At 37.6% G+C, this 17456-nt stretch overlaps 1 protein-coding gene across 4 annotated transcripts in view; it reads left to right on the top strand.

Moving 5' to 3' along the window:
- Positions 1-10078: 10078 nt before the first annotated feature.
- LOC108709615 (multidrug and toxin extrusion protein 2) overlaps positions 10079-17456 on the top strand; it is a 37633-nt gene continuing 30255 nt past the window's right edge. The window contains exons 1-2 of one of the 4 annotated variants that reach the window (XM_041584093.1): positions 10079-10490; positions 16633-16734. In XM_041584093.1, the coding sequence (XP_041440027.1) occupies positions 10377-10490; positions 16633-16734 (216 nt within the window). In that variant the 5' untranslated portion in view covers positions 10079-10376. Of the gene's footprint in view, positions 10491-15972; positions 16198-16632; positions 16735-17456 lie in introns of those variants that run through there. The other 3 variants (XM_018249622.2, XM_018249620.2, XM_018249619.2) reach the window with 3 other exon arrangements.

Raw genomic sequence — 17456 nt, 5'->3', positions numbered from 1 at the left:
TGGCCCAAACAATTATCCACCAGCCCAATAAATAGTGACTGTCTATGGTATCTTAAAGCAGCTCCTCCGACATTTACAAAAACCCACATGCCATTCCAGGCCTCCTAATGCTAGGCACCCTATAAATGCAATGTGTATTAACACTACTATGCTATGGAAATATTATCTCCCAAATATCACCCTCATTATATTTTAGGACTTAGTCCATTCTTCTGGATTGGGCCCCACTTTTGGAAACCCTTGCAATTAAAAAAATGTCCGTTTTTCTTTCCCAACTGATTCCAGCACTGCAATTTATTGTATGTTTTTTAAGCTGTCCTAAAACATTGTGTAGTAAAACAAGCAATGTCATTGCCAGCAATTAACAGTGTCTACAACCACACAGTGTCACATGCTATGATGTGTCATAAATGTTGCATTTTGTATGCTACACTTGCAGTAAGAAAAAAAATGACCCTTTACTGCTTGTCTGAAAGTTACCTGACTCCTTTCTTCTCTGAGACACCAGCAAACTATATTTGTACTCCATTTCCAAAGGTATTAGATTGACATTGTCACAGTTACATTTTATAATACTATACATTTTACAATACCTTAGTTTTTTATTAGCAGACATTTAGGTTTCTGGTGCATTGTTTTGTCATCCTTGTGTTTTCAGGTAGGTATGACCTGCTATAGCTGTTATTTATCTGGTCACAGCTGGTCTGAGTTTCCCATCAGCTTCCCTATACTGTATACTCTACCTCAGAACTCATATTCATATTTCCATTGTAATGTGACGTTTGGCTAGCCTAAAGAACCAGGAAAGTAAAGGTGGCCATAAACGCGTAGATTTTTGTTCTGGAACAATCTTATTGGCTTAAAGGAGAATTCAACCCTAAATTTAAAAAAACCCTACCCCCTACCCTACATAGACCTTCCTCCAGTCCCCTCAAGCCTAAGTGTTACCCTGGGCAAATGCCCCTAACATTTTACTTACCCCTCGGTGCAGATTCAGGCATCAGAGTTCACGGGCACCATCTTCATGCGCTTCGGTAGTTTTCATATGGTAAATTCATCTATGGTAAACGATATATGAGGAGACTTTGGTCATGTCTTTGTCGTGTTGGCTGCACAATGTTGCATATATTAACTGATGGCATGCGCAGTGAATGATCGTTTAACAATGATTATCCGACTATACCATCCACTGACAGATTTCTTTGTTTCAGATTTTTTTTTAAACTTGTCCAATTGACGGTTGGGACTATTTTGTCGGAACAATAATATTGTTCGCAAACCCATCAGTGTTTTAGTGGAAAAAGCTAAAAAAACAGTTGTTTCACATGACAAAATCTTAAAGGTGTATGGACTAAAGTCTTATTTAGGCAATATTTGGGATCCTTGTACTGGTCAAATAATTAGGGATATTAGGAAGCAGTTTTAAACAGCGATTTTGTTGAGGCTATATTTACTACACATTCAACCAAGGGTAGCAGATTTAACAGAGGGGGGGGGTTGGTGGCCCTCAAGTGCCTTCATGTGCCTGTAAGGACACAGTTGGCTACAGTGTCGGACTGGGAAACTAGGGGCCCACCAAAAAACCTCAGACCAGGGGCCCACCAAAAGTTTTTAGACCAGGGGCCCACCCTCAATACTATTTTCTTCCTCTCCTCACTCAACCTCTATTCTCCAAGTCTCTTTTCTTTACATACTATAATCTATTATTTCATCTGTTTAGCCACTTTGTTCTCATAGAAATAGGGAATGGCCATGAAATAGCCCAAATGTTTAGCAGCATGAGGGCCCACTGGTTGGCTAAATCCTGCAGATAAGAAAGGATACCCCTCCCTTTAGGGTAGAGACACACGGTCAGATCCGGGGAGATTAGTCGGCGGGCGACAAATCTCCTCTTCTTCAGGGCGACTAATCGCCTCTAACTGCTTCCCCTGCCTTCCCGCTGGCAAGAATGTAAATTGCAGGATGGTACTTGGAGCGATTCGTTTTCCAAAGTCAACTGAAGTTGCCTCACGAGGAAACTTTCGGCGACTTCGGAAAATGAATTGATCCGAGTGCCATCCCGCTGGCGATTTACATTCTAGCTGGCTGGAAGGCAGTTTGAGGGAGATTAGTCGCCCCAAAGAAGAGGAAATTTGACGATGGGCGACTAATCTCCCCGAATCTGACCATGTGTCTCTGCCATTAAGATTGGCACATGTGCAGGTCTGTAATTGGAAGAGGGCAGCATTAAGCCCTGTGCCTAAGCCTAATGCAGAAGTTGACCTAAATAGATCAAACAGATCTTGTTGAGAAAAATAGACTGGCACAAACTGGCCCTCAGAAGTTCTGAGTGCCTACTTATATTTTGGTGATTTGGTTTAATTCACTACTTTTTGCTGCAGGTTTGGGACTTGACACCCAAACCCAATGTTTCTACTGGTGAGTAAATACTGTATGTGCTTTGCATCTATGGGGGTTATTTCCTGTCCTGATAAGGCTCTGTTCCAGCAAAAAAATATTCAGGCTGAATCATTGAGTTATAATAGATATCATTCTGTATAATATGCGCTTAATATAGGATATTATTATTATCATCTACTATATGTCAAGAAAATTACAATTGGAGACCAGGAAGCTGAGAAATAAGGCAGATAATGTAATTCTAACATTAACAACATTATGTTATGTGGTATGGTAGTGCCCAGTGCTCACTTGTAAGTGATTATAATCAACATCCAATTATTATGCTTTTCCTTCTTTAACACAGCTTAGTTGTGGTTGGCTCACAGCATGATAATTATCTGGTTAGGACTGCTCATTACACTGAAGTGAGATTTTGCAGTGTGGTCTAAATACCATGCTGGGTGGTAGCATATGATAAAGAGTGTCAGCACCTGTCAGGTTAAACCCAGGAACCATGTGTTGATAGGCTTGTGGTTGTGCTTCTCCTGGCTGAGCCACAGGAGGCTTTGTGGGCTTGACCTTATTATAATGTTGATGTTTTTCTTACTTCTGCTGGATCATTGTCCTGAGTTTTTAGCTGCTGTGTATGAGGGTGTTTCTGCCTTGTCATAATACTATATATCTTGATTTCCTTTTCTCTATCTTGATCGTCATCCCTGCTCCATGACTATGCTCTCTGTGCCCCCCAGGTCAACTCCATGGATGTTAGGCCTGCTTCCTCTATAGTTACATTGCAGCCCAGAGCCACATGATAAGGAAGATCAAAACTCTCTAGACCTGCAAGTGAATCTCTTACAAGTAAGTAGGTCTTACAGTTTCAGAAACACTGCAATAATCTCATGCCATCTTTATAGAGAATAAAATTTTATATATTTACATATACAGGCCCTCTTTATCTTTTGTATTGGTTAATGACTGAATTCAGTATGCGCTCATTTAATGTGAAATATGTTGGCTTTTTATATGTATGTGTTGTTAATAATAATAATAATAATAATAATTACTTGGAGTCAGAATAAGGTTGAAGGTTGAAGTGCAGCACAAATCAAAAGTAATACCATTTTTAGAAATTTGATAATCATGTATTTTATGTAATAATTGTCTATTTTATGTAATAATTATGCATTTTCTGGCATAAAAAAAGATGTATCATAATTTAATGTTTTTGCCAAGAAAAGTTATTTATAGTTTTGATCTCAATTTACCCACAACCATACCATTATACATAGAGGTGAGAATCTCATCATTTATATTTTAGGCTATGCATGTTTTCTCTGTGTAATACATGTTGGTTCACCACAGAAGTCTGCACACAGTAGAAATTACTGCACAACAGCTTTGCTGTAACACAGTATTCATCGCAACCACGCCTGCTCAGTTCATCTGATTCTTTGGAACAAAGTCATTCTGTGATAATCTATTCAATATGCTTGTATTCTGCGCACAAGTTATGGGCTTTGGTAAACTACTGGACAAGTAGTGTTTTCCACATTACTGCCATTCCAATTACCTAGAGCTCTGTACTGCATGAGTCAATAAGTTAAGTAAGGAAAATCCTGCATATCTGCCAGTGTTCAGGTGTTTGTAAAGCTTATGCTGCACTCTTGCAGAACATTTGTCCGAAGAGCTACTCTTTGGGAAATTTACAAATCTCAGATCTTCCCTGTCATTCAGGATCACTAAAGCACCAACATATTTATTTAAGACAGGTATGGGATCCATTATCTGGAAACCTGTTATCCTGAAAGCTCCAAATTATGGAATGGCCATCTCCCATAAACTCTACTTTATCCAAATAATCCAAATTTTTAAAAACGATCTCCTGATTGCTTTTATTATGCAAAGTGTTATTTTTGAATGTATACCACCTTTATGTGTTCTATAATGAATTCTGAAAGTGTGCTATAAATTGTTAGTCCATAAATATTGCCTGCCCAATGCAGGTTTTGTTTTGCAGGCTAATAATTTATACAGCCAGTAAGTTGGCTTATGGCACCGGTTTACATAACCTGTATTCTTCAAGTGAATTGGATAATTGAGAAACTCTCTGATTCTGTAACTAGGAAAGACATATTAAGTATAGATCAGTACAGTGCAAAATAAAACAACAAAAATAGCAACATAAAGTCAAAGAAAATTCTTGGTGTCAGAACTAATTAATTACAACTACATTTTACAGGATATGGCCAATTTGACAGATTCTTGAAGGATATTCATATCTGATATTACATTTTCATGTATATTGTTTTAAACAAAAATGTATGTATATACTCAAAGATCAGTAGAAATAAGAAATGTGCAACTGTAACAGATCTTCCTACCAGGAAAGTGTTGTTTTGTGAAGGATTCTCAATATATCTGCATTGCAAGTTCAAGAGGCCGATCGTGTCCCTCCTCTCACCTGCTTAGTTTGTTCTGTAAGTATGCCATAAATTGGATGTAAGATGGATGGAGAGTGTGATCTTGAAACAGAAATAGATCATTTAAGTGATTATAAGTAAAGTGTTTTCATAGTATATTAGTAATATAATAGAATTCAAAATAGTAATACTATAAAACTCTACTCAGGGTCATTCTGGACATCAGTGCTACAAGCATACAGAGGCTTGTGTTGCATTTAACAAGCCTTTCTTTGGTGTATTGTGAAGATTCCAGGCCCCTCAATATCTGCACTAGAATTTCAAGAACCAGATCACATCACCCACCTACTTAATTTGTTCCGAAAATATGCCATAAATCATATTTAAGATGGAAAGAGGGCACTTAAAACAGAAATAGAAACATCACATACAGATGTAATCATATCGAGGCTTGTTCAGGGCCGGATTTGCATAGCAGGCGCCCCTAGGCCCACTTAATGTTCATTGCCCCTGTCCCCTCCCTGGGCTTGTCCAATTCAATATATCTTGAATGTCATTTATATTACATACTTTATGTAATGTACATTTACAGTATAAGGTTTATAGTATAGCCACTATTCCCACATAATCACAAGAACTAAGGGTTTTAATCCTTGATTTTGTAATGGAGGTAAATGTAGCTGAGGCCCAATGCATTCAATAGCAGTACATCTATAAGGATGAGGCTCATATGGAGCAGGCCATGTCCAATATATGTCATTCATTGTCACACCATTAGCATTCCTTTTTAGAGACACTCTGCAAGCTTGGCAGAATGTAAACACACACATGAATTAGAAGTTGATGCATTTTTAGCAAGGCCACAGTCACGCTGCCATTCTCCACCTTTCAAAACAAATTGTGATCCAAAAGTAAGGGGTGCTTCCTTTGTCTTTTTAGAATCAACCTTTAGGATGTCCAAGAAGTCAGGAAATCTGTAAGGTACAAAGGGTTAAGGAGATGCATGTGAACTGAAAATGCAGCAGTGGGGAAACTGCCTATTAGAGTAACTGGTAAAATATAAGTTGCCAAATTGTAAAATTGCCTTACCCTAGGTTCAGGCCAAAGGTGTGAAAGGAAGGCCCCCCCGAAGGTCAGTTAGGGTGAAATGTAGGGGAACATGCTTATTTTATGTCCTAGTTTTCTCAATGAACCCTGCTGGAAGATAATGGGCTTGGGAGTTAAAAATAAATATCAGTGAAGCTAGCTAATCTTATTATAATTTTGCATTATGTGGGGCCCCTCATAAACCACAGCTCTGAAAAGCAGCTCATGAATAGTAGAGTGCCCCACTTTAAGAACATGTATTATAACATTTGAGGCAAAATGTATTTGCTATTCTAGATATCCTTGAAAGTATAATATTAGAATTCATTCAAAATATTTTCATATATCACTAGCTTTAAAATAACGAAGGAACTCTGTCCAAAATGTAACAGAGGCGCTGAGAGAAACAGCCCTGATTCAACACAGTAATCAGAATTCAGAAGGTCATCACATTGTGAGAACACAGACAGTTAACATCAATAGCTGCCTACTGTGCACTCAATTAACACCACACAAAGCACCACACTCAAAGTCACATCTATATGCAAATAAGTAGACCTCATTTTAGACAGGTGGGCTTATTTAGTATACAAGTGCAAAAAAGTTGCAATTTTACTCACAATCCATGCAGACAGTGAGAAAATGTTAGGAAAGTAGCACGTAACTCCATTAACTTGTGATAAATCCTCAGCACTTTCCCAAAGAATGTGAACAGATAGCAATTAAAGGAACAGTAACATCAAAAAATGAAAGTCTTTTAAAGTAATGCAAATGTAATATACTGTTGTGATACACTGGTACAACTGGTGTGTTTGCTTCAGAAACTCTTCTATAGTTTATATAAACAAGCTGCTCTGTAGACATGGGGCAGCCATTCAAAGCTGAAAAAGGAGACAAGGCATAGGATACACAGCAGATAACAGATAATCTCTGTAGTATACAATGGAATTCTTCAGAACTGTTCTTTTCCCTACTGTGTATCCTGTGGCTACACTGCAGCTTGTTAACATAAACTATAGTTGTGTTTCTGTAGCAAACACACTAGTTTTACAAATGGAGGGCAATGGTACATTATATTTAAATTTTTTTGATGTTACTGTTCTTTAACAGTATGGGCAAGGGTCTTTTCAGGTTTCCAGTAGTGTAGGGGAAAGTTGTGTCTTTTCTCCTACAGAATCATCCCACCTCCTTTAAATAGTTTGCAGGTTTTTATTCAAGCAAAGATGAACACTAGGGGGCACATTTACAAAGCTCGAGTGAAGGATTCGAATAAAAAAAACTTTGAATTTCGAAGTGTTTTTTTGGCTACTTCGACCATCGAATGGGCTAGTTCGACCTTCGACTACGACTTCGACTACGAATCGAACGATTCGAACTAAAAATCGTTCGACTATTCGATCGTTCGATAATCGAAGTACTGTCTCTTTAAGGAAAACTTCGACCCCCTAGTTCGGCAGCTAAAAGCTACCGAACTCAATGTTAGCCTATGGGGAAGGTCCCCATAGGCTTGCCTATGTTTTTTTGATCGAAGGATATTCGTTCGATCGTTGTATTAAAATCCTTCGAATCGTTCGATTCGAAGGATTTAATCGTTCGATCGAACGAATAATCCTTCGATCGTTCGATCGAAGTATTAACGCTAAATCGTTCGACTTCGATATTCGAAGTCGAACAATTTTACTTCGATGGCCGAATATCGAGGGTTAATTAACCCTCGATATTCGACCCTTAGTAAATGTGCCCCTTGGAGCCAAGAAGCAATGTGCATGCGATAGGTCCAAGTTGGCCTTACCTGAAGGACAGGCCTGTTATAGCTCAACTCAAAAGGTAGCTAGGTTAGTTAGCAAGGACAGATATCATGGCAATATCAGAAGGTAGCAAACCTAAGGAGCTTCCAGTAGGGGAAAGGTTATTTGATGCCAGAAGACATATACAGAGACAGGAAGAATAACAGAGGGTACCTGTACCAAATAGCATTTTTACCCTGATGTATACCTACAGAGAACTGTGCAGTAAGGTTAGACTACAAGTCTTACCTGTAGTGGGAATCGATGTGTTGTAAAAGAATGTGAGAGAGGTATAACAGCAGAAGTAGATATGCCCCTTAGTGATGGACAAATTGAATAGGAAAACTGCGAAAAATTTGGCAAAATGCATTTAGGTATATGGGTGTCAATTTTTTTTGTCGCAAAATGCGGTGCGTAAAAATTTTTTTGACAAACAACACTTTTTTTCATCCATTGCATAAAAACTCGGCAATCAATCTCACTCATCACCAGGGTCGGACTGGGCTAGCAGGGCACCAGGATAAAACCCGTTGGACCCCGGCCCTCATGGGCCCCCCCAACCCAAGTCTGCTCCTCTCCCACCAACCCCCCATAAAGATTTCATGATGCGGTGTGCACATAGGGGGAGGGGGTGGGTTTGTGACTGTCAGGAAGGAGGTCCTGGTGATCGTGAGAGGGGCCCTTAAAGTCAGAGCTTCTGGTGGGGCTGCTGCCCCAGTCCGACGCTGCTCATCACTAATTATACTGCGTAAAACGAAATTCTATAAAAAAAGGTATAAAAAGCTATGTAAAACATTGCATTGTGTGTATAATTTTACATCATGCGAACACAAGATTTGCCGCCGTTATTATTAAATATGCCCTATAATGTATAACATTTCTGCCATACTTCTTTAGTTAAGCTTTAGTTCTACTTTAAGCAATAGTGTACAAACTAACCCCTAGTTCCAGCCCTGCATTTTTATATACGAACTATACTTTACCTTTACTCGTACAGTCTGAATCATCTGTAGCCATATTGAACTACAGTAAAGAAAAGAAATAACATTTATTATAAAAACCCACAGTATTTTAAATGTAAATGAAAAAATCTTGTTACACTGTAACTGAGCCTACTTGAACTGGTGCCTCACAGCAGTGATGTAAATTGCAGTTTAGTGACATTGAGAGGCCCATAAGATGCCAAAAGACTAGACATTATTTATGTCAGTAACAAGACTTGCAGGACCGGATTTGTAGCGAGGCCACAAAGGCCCGGGCCTAGGGCAGCAAGACTGTGGGGGTGGCATGCCGCCCAGCTGCATTCTAAAAAGCGCTAATCGCCAGCGCTCCAGTGCATGCATGTACGCGCTCCAGCGGGAGGGCAGGGGGTTGCGCGTAAAAATTGTCGAGCGCTAGGACTCCGCGGGGCGACAATGGGCGCTAGGACCCCAATGTATTTTGAAAGTAGACTACCCATTTCTATTCATCCATTCATATTTATTCCATCTATGCTACTGCTATCCAGCCACCTTTATCCATTATGAAATAATTTCTGTAACAGAACTGTAGAAACACTATCCCTCTCAGAGATTGTTATGACCCACATACTGACCAATGTTCCATAGATTTCTTGCATGATATCAGTTTAAAAAACATTTTTCATATGAAATTTTGCCTCACTCTGTGGAACATGTTGTCTCCCTGCTCAGATATAAGCAATCTCTGGAAATCTATCTGCTACACTGAGAATCCAGCCCCACACGCACACCATTAGTGCAAAAACTGCCTATCAACACATACATTTTGTATTTTAATGTACATGCAATATTGGAAAGCAAAGCAATAATAATGGACATGATATTCATATAATAGACATTAAGATCATTACATTTTGAAGTGCAAGCAGGAGGGAAAGCAATAGAGGGAGGTTCAAGAAATCAGACAGGAGATAAAGCAGTGCTGAGTTGGGATGGCAAACTGTTCTTTTTTTCAGGCAAGTCAGAACCTCTCAACCAAGAGCTGCAGTCTTGCTACCAATAAGATCCCTTCTTATTTTCCATAGCTTTATTTAAGCTTTATATTATATATATATTCATTGAGATAAAAGGCCTTGTACTATAACTCTAGCATCATATCTTCTAAGAATTGTTCGAATGTTCCAAAGCACTGGCTGACAATTCAAATAAACCCAATATGATTCGTTTACTCTTGATCTCCTATGAGTAGAAACACTATACTACTTCTCAACTCAGCAAATTCCCCATATATTTTTTAAGTGTAACATATGGTATTTTAAAAAAAAGCTGTTTCAGTATCATAAACTGAACTGATTCAAATTAAATTATCAATAAGCCTATTAAATACAATACATGAATAATATGCAAAAAACAAATTGAGAGAATGAGAGTACACATTCAGCATGGATGAGCTCATAATTTCATGAAGGCATTAGACTCATAAAGGCTCCTGATTGGTGTGAGATTCAACAAGAGACTGTAAAAGTTCTGCTCATTTGTATGCAAAGTGAATGGCAAAGCAGGTTGTGTTTAAAAATTTTAAAATGCAGCCTTCCACTTACTTCTTGCCAGTACGGTATTCCATTTGACCACTACACTTCTTGATTTTTATCCATGCACTTGTCTTATATATTCATTCTATAAGGATATACTGGTTTTTTAGCCACAACGGATTGTGACTCTTAACAGACCGTACTGCTACCATGCAAAAGGATTGCCATCTTGGGTGCTGTAACTTAATTTCAGCATGGATTCATCAGGTGATTCTTAACAATATATCAGAGCTGAAGAGCCTTTTAAGCATTTCCGGACCTCTGGTAAGCCACTGGCAAATTAAAATATATTTAAAGTCCTGCATTAATGCACTGTAAATGGTGTAGTCTTTACTTTATTTCACTATACATAGGATACACACAATTACTGTATATACACATATAGAATTATTAGCTGGGCTTGCAGGTTCTGCAATAATCATTCACTGAGATCACAACAGTGTCTCATAATCGCTAATCATAAACAGCAGATTTTCACATCATCATGACACACTCTTTATAAAGACTGGAGTATTGTATTGTGCTCATTTTACAGATTATAGGTAAATGTCAGGTATGTCACATGTGTATCCATGCAAGTTTATTTTAAAAGACAAAATAACTACGCTATCGTTAGTAAAAGTCATGTGGCAAGCAATTTTAGCTTTACTGAACACAAAACCATATTGTTTATGTATTACGTTATTTCTTTTAGTGAAATATATGTTTAGGTAGATAATGTATGTATCTATAATTTCATTTAAATGAACAAAAACCTAGTCCTGTATATAATTTTGTTTAATTCTCTTTGCCACAAACAACCGTTTTTTATTTCACATTCAAAAATGATATCTATTTTCCATAGAGCTTATTATACATTGGGGAAACAGATTTCTTTCTAGCTTTTGTATTGCTCCGTGTTACCAGTAAACCTCCATCAAAAGTTTGGACTTCTAAATGTTGTTTGTATGCTTTACTTGTTTTCATATTGTCTATGGTAGGTACAGAAAGCAATGACATAGTAGATAATTGAAATCCTATTTTCATTTGTCATTCATGGCTGTAGGACTGGTTCCAGTTGCTTTGAGTTTAAAGTTACTCCAGTTCTCCAAATGGAGGAATTCTTTTCCCCACAGGTTTAAAGGTGCGCTATCAACAAAATATATACCACTTGAAATTGTGTCAAAATTTTTATATTTATTTTTATTCTATTTTAAATTAGCATTGCTTTTGAAATATTTCAATTTCCTAGCAGCAGTTTTGTGTCCCTTTTTTTATAATGGAGCATCAAGTAGCAACAGTCCAGGATCTCTAGCAGCAATTTTAATATCTGGGTCACAGCACAAATATGGATCACTATGCAGTTTAGGATTGGTCACCTTGATTTCCTTTGACAGAGTCAATTCCTCCCCTGTACTAGTCAAAACTGAATTAACTTCTTTGCTGAATGGTCCTCTTCTCATTATACTTTACTGAGACTTTTTTAAAATAACAGTGTCTTCTTCTGCTGCATCGAAATGGAATACATCCTAAGGATTTTGCTACAATATGGGATCCTGAAAAATGTTGTATTTCTAACCCTTAGGGGCATATTTATCAAGGGTGGAATTTCGAATTGAAAAAAACTTCGAAATTCGAATTCAAAAAGACCAATCGAAATTAAGTCAAATTTTTTTTTGGGTTGGATAGGTTCCGATCGAATAGGTCCATATTCGGCCGAATTCGAATTGTACGAATCGAAGGAATAGTGCATTCGATCTAATTAGATTCAAAGTTTTCCCCAAAAAAACTTTGATTTTTCAAAGTCTACCAATCGACTCCAGATAGGTTCTAGGAGGTCCCCCATAGGCTAAAACAGCAATTCGGCAGGTTTTAGACGTCGAATGGTCGAAATCTAATTTTTAAAGAGACAGTACATGATAAATTTTTAATTTTTAAATTTTTTTCAAATTCAAAATGAATTTGGACTATTCCCTAGTCAAAGTAAACAAAAAATAGCTCGAAAATCGAATTTTTTTTCATTCGAAAATTCACTTCAACCTTTGATAAATCTGCCCCTTATTGTGTGGTGTCTGTACCTTGGACTAAAATAAAGTGGCTCATGCTCAATGAAACAAACTAACCAAAAAAACCCATGTGATTTACTAGTCCCTACTTCCATGGACAGGGATAAAGCATTTTATACAACACAATTTGTATTTTACTACCTTCCCATCCCAAATCCAAATCCAGAGGACCAGTTTTGGAGGTGGACAGTTCATGTTGGTGGCAGGACTGCCATCAGAAATCGCAGGGCCCCAATACAACAAAATTTCTAGGCCCCCTGGGCTGCACCCACCAGGGCCAGGGCCCCTTAAACGTACATGCCTTCCCGAAGTCAGCAGCTATCAGAAAGATGGGGGGCACGGCTAATCAAGTAAGTGCGGCGTGGCCGTGCCCTCCTTACCCTCGGGCCCCCTACAACTCTCCCCCCTGTCCCCCCCTGATGGCTGCCCTGGTTCGTGGTATTGTGCACTCTGCACTCAGCGGGCATTAAAGAACAGTCTAAACACAAGCAGCAGGAATGAAGTACATTTGGATACAGTATTAAAGAAGATCTAACCCCCCCCCACAAACAACTGCCATCCCTCACCCCTCTCCCCGCCCGAAGAATCTATTACATGGAAAGTATCCCTGACGTATATATATGAAGAGTAGCATAGCGGAATTCACAGGTGCCATCTTCTGTATATTTGAATTTTCTTTTATTGGTTCACTAATGTGGAGCTAGTCCCGAATTAGCTTAAAGGGGCACTATCGCACAAATGAAAGTTTAATATAAGCTTCCTCATACTTTCTAAATACAATTAATTGAATATTCTCTACTGTTTCTGAAATAATCAAGTTTATATTCCCTATTCCTCAGCATCTGTTTCTCTTTATTCTTCAGGATATATTCCAATATATATAAATAACTAATTTCAGTTTAAACAAAATGTAACAAAATAACTGCCTTTTGCACAAATTCTGCATGTAGAGAGACATGATGTTTGGTGATTTTAATAGAGTGAGCGCTAATATATCTTCTAGGCAAAAGGAGCTCTCTTATAAGAAATATTGGATATAACTGTCAATGAATATCTGACACCCAACTCCTGAATCAAGACAGAATGAAGAGAAACAGATGCTGAGAGAGGAATAGTGAATATAAAACTTGATTATTTCAGAAACAATGCAGAATTATTAATTGATTGTATTTAGAAAGTTTCTTACTTCAGTATTAGGAAGCTTATATTACATTTTCATTTTCGCGATAGTTCCCCTTTAAACGGCACATGGGTCAGAAAGTTGCATCCGGCACCAAAGTGACAAACCCAGACACTAAGGACCTGAGGCATGAGGTGCGGCAGTATGATTAACAGCTATGGATAATTAAATTTAAAAAAGAATTTGTGTTTCATGTTTAATTGCAATTATTTTTTATTATTTTTATTTATGTCCGGGGGACAGGTCTCCTTTAAGAACTTTATGTTTCATGGTAGTAGAGAGTTAAAGTGCTTTTTATCTTGTCCCCTTCACCCACTGCTATATTAGTCATTGTTACTATTTGGCATGGTGGTGTTAACCTCTTTGTGAAACTTTAGCTAAAGGCACAATTGTCAAAAAAAACTAGTTGTGACAAATATGTGTGTCTTGCATTGGATCTGCAACATTCCTTGCTTACATCTAATTTTTCTTGCCTTGTTTTGCACACTTGTAAAGAAAACTGGAATTGAGAAATATTTGCAAGGTGAAAAAAATGTGGGATGCACCAAATCCAGGATTTGGTTTAGGAATCAGCCAGGATTCGGCCTTTTTCAGCAGGATTCGGATTCGGCCGAATCCTTCTGCCTGGCCATACCAAATCCCAATCCTAATTTACATATGCAAATTAGGGGCAGGGAGGGGAATCATGTGACTTTTTGTCACAAAATAAGGATGTAACAAAATGTTTTCACTAATATGCAAATTAGGATTGGGATTCGGTCCGGTATTCGGCCGAATCTTTTGCAAATAGTGGATTCGGTGCATCCCTAGAAAAAACAACTAGGTTGCAAATAAAAACAGAATTTGCTGTTTGTGGAAAAGCAAGACATTCAGAGACAATACAGGGCTGTCACCATGCAAGGGGATTACCATTCTGGCTTATTTAATTAATATTTAATTAAAGGATATTTGAAGGCTGATCCCATGTAAAACATTCATTTTGCTTACACCGTTTTCAGCTTGTTTATAAAAGTAAGTAGATTCAAATGTTCTATTATTTCTAAACAAGCTGAAAAGGAGGTGCAGAAGGTTCAGATTCAGGAGGACATTAAAATGAATGCTATGTAGCAGTATTCTTATATTTAACATGCTTGCACTTTTCAGCCACAAAGCTCTTGTGTTTTTTGGCACTTTTCAGTTTCAAGGGCTCAATAAAGCAGAATGATTGCTTAGGGGCAGATGTATCAAGGGTCGAATATCGAGGGTTAATTAACCCTCGATATTCGACTGCCGAATTAAAATCCTTCAACTTCGAATATTGAAGTCGAAGGATTTTGCGCAATTCGTTCGATCGAACGATCGAAGGAATAATCCTTCGATCAAACTTTAAATCCTTCGAATCGAACGATTCGAAGGATTTTAATCCATCGATCGAAGGATTATCCTTCGATCAGAAAATTGTTAGCAAGCCTATGGGGACCTTCCCCATAGGCTAACATTGGCCTCGGAAGGTTTTAGGTGGCGAACTAGGGGGTCGAAGAAATTTTTAAAGAGACAGTACTTCGATTATCGAATGGTCGAATATTCAAACGATTTTTAGTTCGAATCGTTTGATTCGGAGTCGAAGGTCGTAGTCGAAGGTCGAAGTAGCCAATTCGATAGTCGTAGTAGTCAAAAAAAACTTTTGAAATTTGATTTATTTTTCCTCTATTCCTTCACTCGAACTTAGTGAATGGGCCCCCAAATGTGCTATGTTTTCTACAAACAATGCCATATTTCATACACATACATTTGTTCAGGTTAGTGAATGGTGTGCTTTTGGATTTAAGTAAAGGAGTTGTAAAGGCTCTTCTTATATATTTAATGAGCTGCAGGTCTCATTGGGCATTACAAATAATTGGTAAACTATTTTGGATATTTTGAAGTACAGGTATGGGATATGTTATCTAGAAGCCCATTATCCAGAAAGCTCCTAATTACATAAAGGCCATCTCCCATACTCCATTTTATCTAATAATCTAAATTTTCAAAAATGTTGTTCTCTGTAATAATAAAATAGTCCAAAGTCAGATATAATTAATCCTTATCGCAGGCAAAACCTGCCTATTGGTGTTGTTTAATGTTTATAGGTTATTCTAGTAGACTTAAAGTATGAAGATCAAAATTACGGAAAGTGGTTCAGTATACCTAATTGGTAAACAGTTCTATTAAATGTGGGCTTCTTATGCAAAGAAAGAAAGGAAGTTGAAATAAATGTATCTTAGTAGTACATAGAGTTATAAAATAATTTCACAACTTGGTACTAGTTAGAAATCATTATTTGACTCTTTTCCACAATTCACATTTTTTGGGCCAAAATCATGAATTTGAATTTGAGTTTCTGGATTTCGAATGTTCCCAATTTATTAAGTGCGGAAAACTCAAAGATAAAAATATGTCAATCTAAAAGCTGGCAAATTCATGTAGAAGTCAGTAGGAAGTTTTCAAAACATATATAAAATGTGGCAGACTTAAAATTACAGGTCGAATGGGATTCTGCTGCATTTGAGTTCTTTTTTTCACCTTTCAACATGATCAAGTTTTTGAATTTCAAGGTTTTTAATAAATAAGCGCATATTTTTGAATTTTCATGTGTCTGATTCAATGAAACACCCACACAGAGTCATAAGGACATGTCAGGACGTGCATGATGATGAAAGTGCTCCAGTATAGCTGCTGTTGTTTAGGTCACCTGGCTAGTGATACTGTAGGTCCTCCTGTTGTTCCAGTAAGTAATTGCTGTCTGTTCTAGTACCTTTCTTCTTGACCTAGCATATAATCAAGTATGCATACCTATTTTTAAATACCTGTCCTATCATTGGGGTATATTTATCAAAGAGTGAATTAGAGCCACAGGCCGCTAGAGTGAAATTCCGCCACTCTCCATTCATTTATATGTGATATTTATCAAAGGATGAATTTTCACTTTCACCTACTGATACTGTAAATACTCTTTTTAAAATCCCACAGAAATGTATTGAGAGTGGCGGAATTTCACTCTAGTGGGCTGTGGCAATCTCTTACTTCACTTTTTGATAAATATACCCCTATGTCTCAGTTACGGCTTCCTCATTGATCTACTCTGTACTAATGATGAAAAAGATGTCCTGTTGCTGAACTTTCAGAGACTGCAGAATTCAACACTTGTTTTTTTCTGTCCTAGGTTTTAACATATCTTTTAGACGTGGCACCTATACTAATAACGACTGTGTTCTGTGGACGCCTGGGAAAGTCAGAGCTTGATGCATTTGCACTTGGAAATTCTGTAAGTACAAGTAAATCAGTCTTTTTTCAATTTCAAACTTTAAAAACAAACAGCGCAAAAGACTATTGATTGCAAAAATAAGTGCAACCATCAAGAAATATCAGTGTTTTAACCCACAGAAGCCATACACATGTAGGGGCCTCCACCCAGAAAGTGTAAGCACAATCGGATCTTTGCGTCTATGGCCAGTTTAAGGGGGTGTTTTTGGATGCTTTGCCATTTGCAAATCTCCCATGGTTGATAAAGTGCCATTTCTAGCCTTTCCTTTAAGGGCAAAATCCAAATTGTTTCTCAAATAAAATGCTTTATTTATGTAGCGAGTCAGTGAGCCTCTTCTATATAAAAAATACCCTGGTCCAGGATACTTGGTCAGTGAACACTGCACTGACATCCCTTTTTGTTTCATGATTGTGGTGGGTGCATGTGCAGTACATTAGAGGGGGAATTCACAACAGTGCTGTAAACTGAAGTTGGAGTAAAAAAAAATCTGAAGGTAAAATAAGAAAAAATTCATAAAAGCCTCAAACGATTTTGTTAATATTGTGGTTTTACAACTCTGAGTTAAATTGTCATTACACACTTTGGAGGAGAGTGGAGTAAAAACTTGGAATTTAGAAGATTTGATGTAAACAATCATCTTAATACCATTATTTTGAATTTCCCCATGGACGCTCTAAAATGATTATACAGGTATAGGATCCCTTATCCGGAAACCCGATATC

The sequence above is a fragment of the Xenopus laevis genome, chromosome 2S (genome assembly GCF_017654675.1).
Source record: "Xenopus laevis strain J_2021 chromosome 2S, Xenopus_laevis_v10.1, whole genome shotgun sequence".
Classification (NCBI taxonomy): domain Eukaryota; kingdom Metazoa; phylum Chordata; class Amphibia; order Anura; family Pipidae; genus Xenopus; species Xenopus laevis.
Note: the sequence above shows the minus strand (reverse complement) of the source record. Positions and strands in the feature narration are given on the sequence as shown.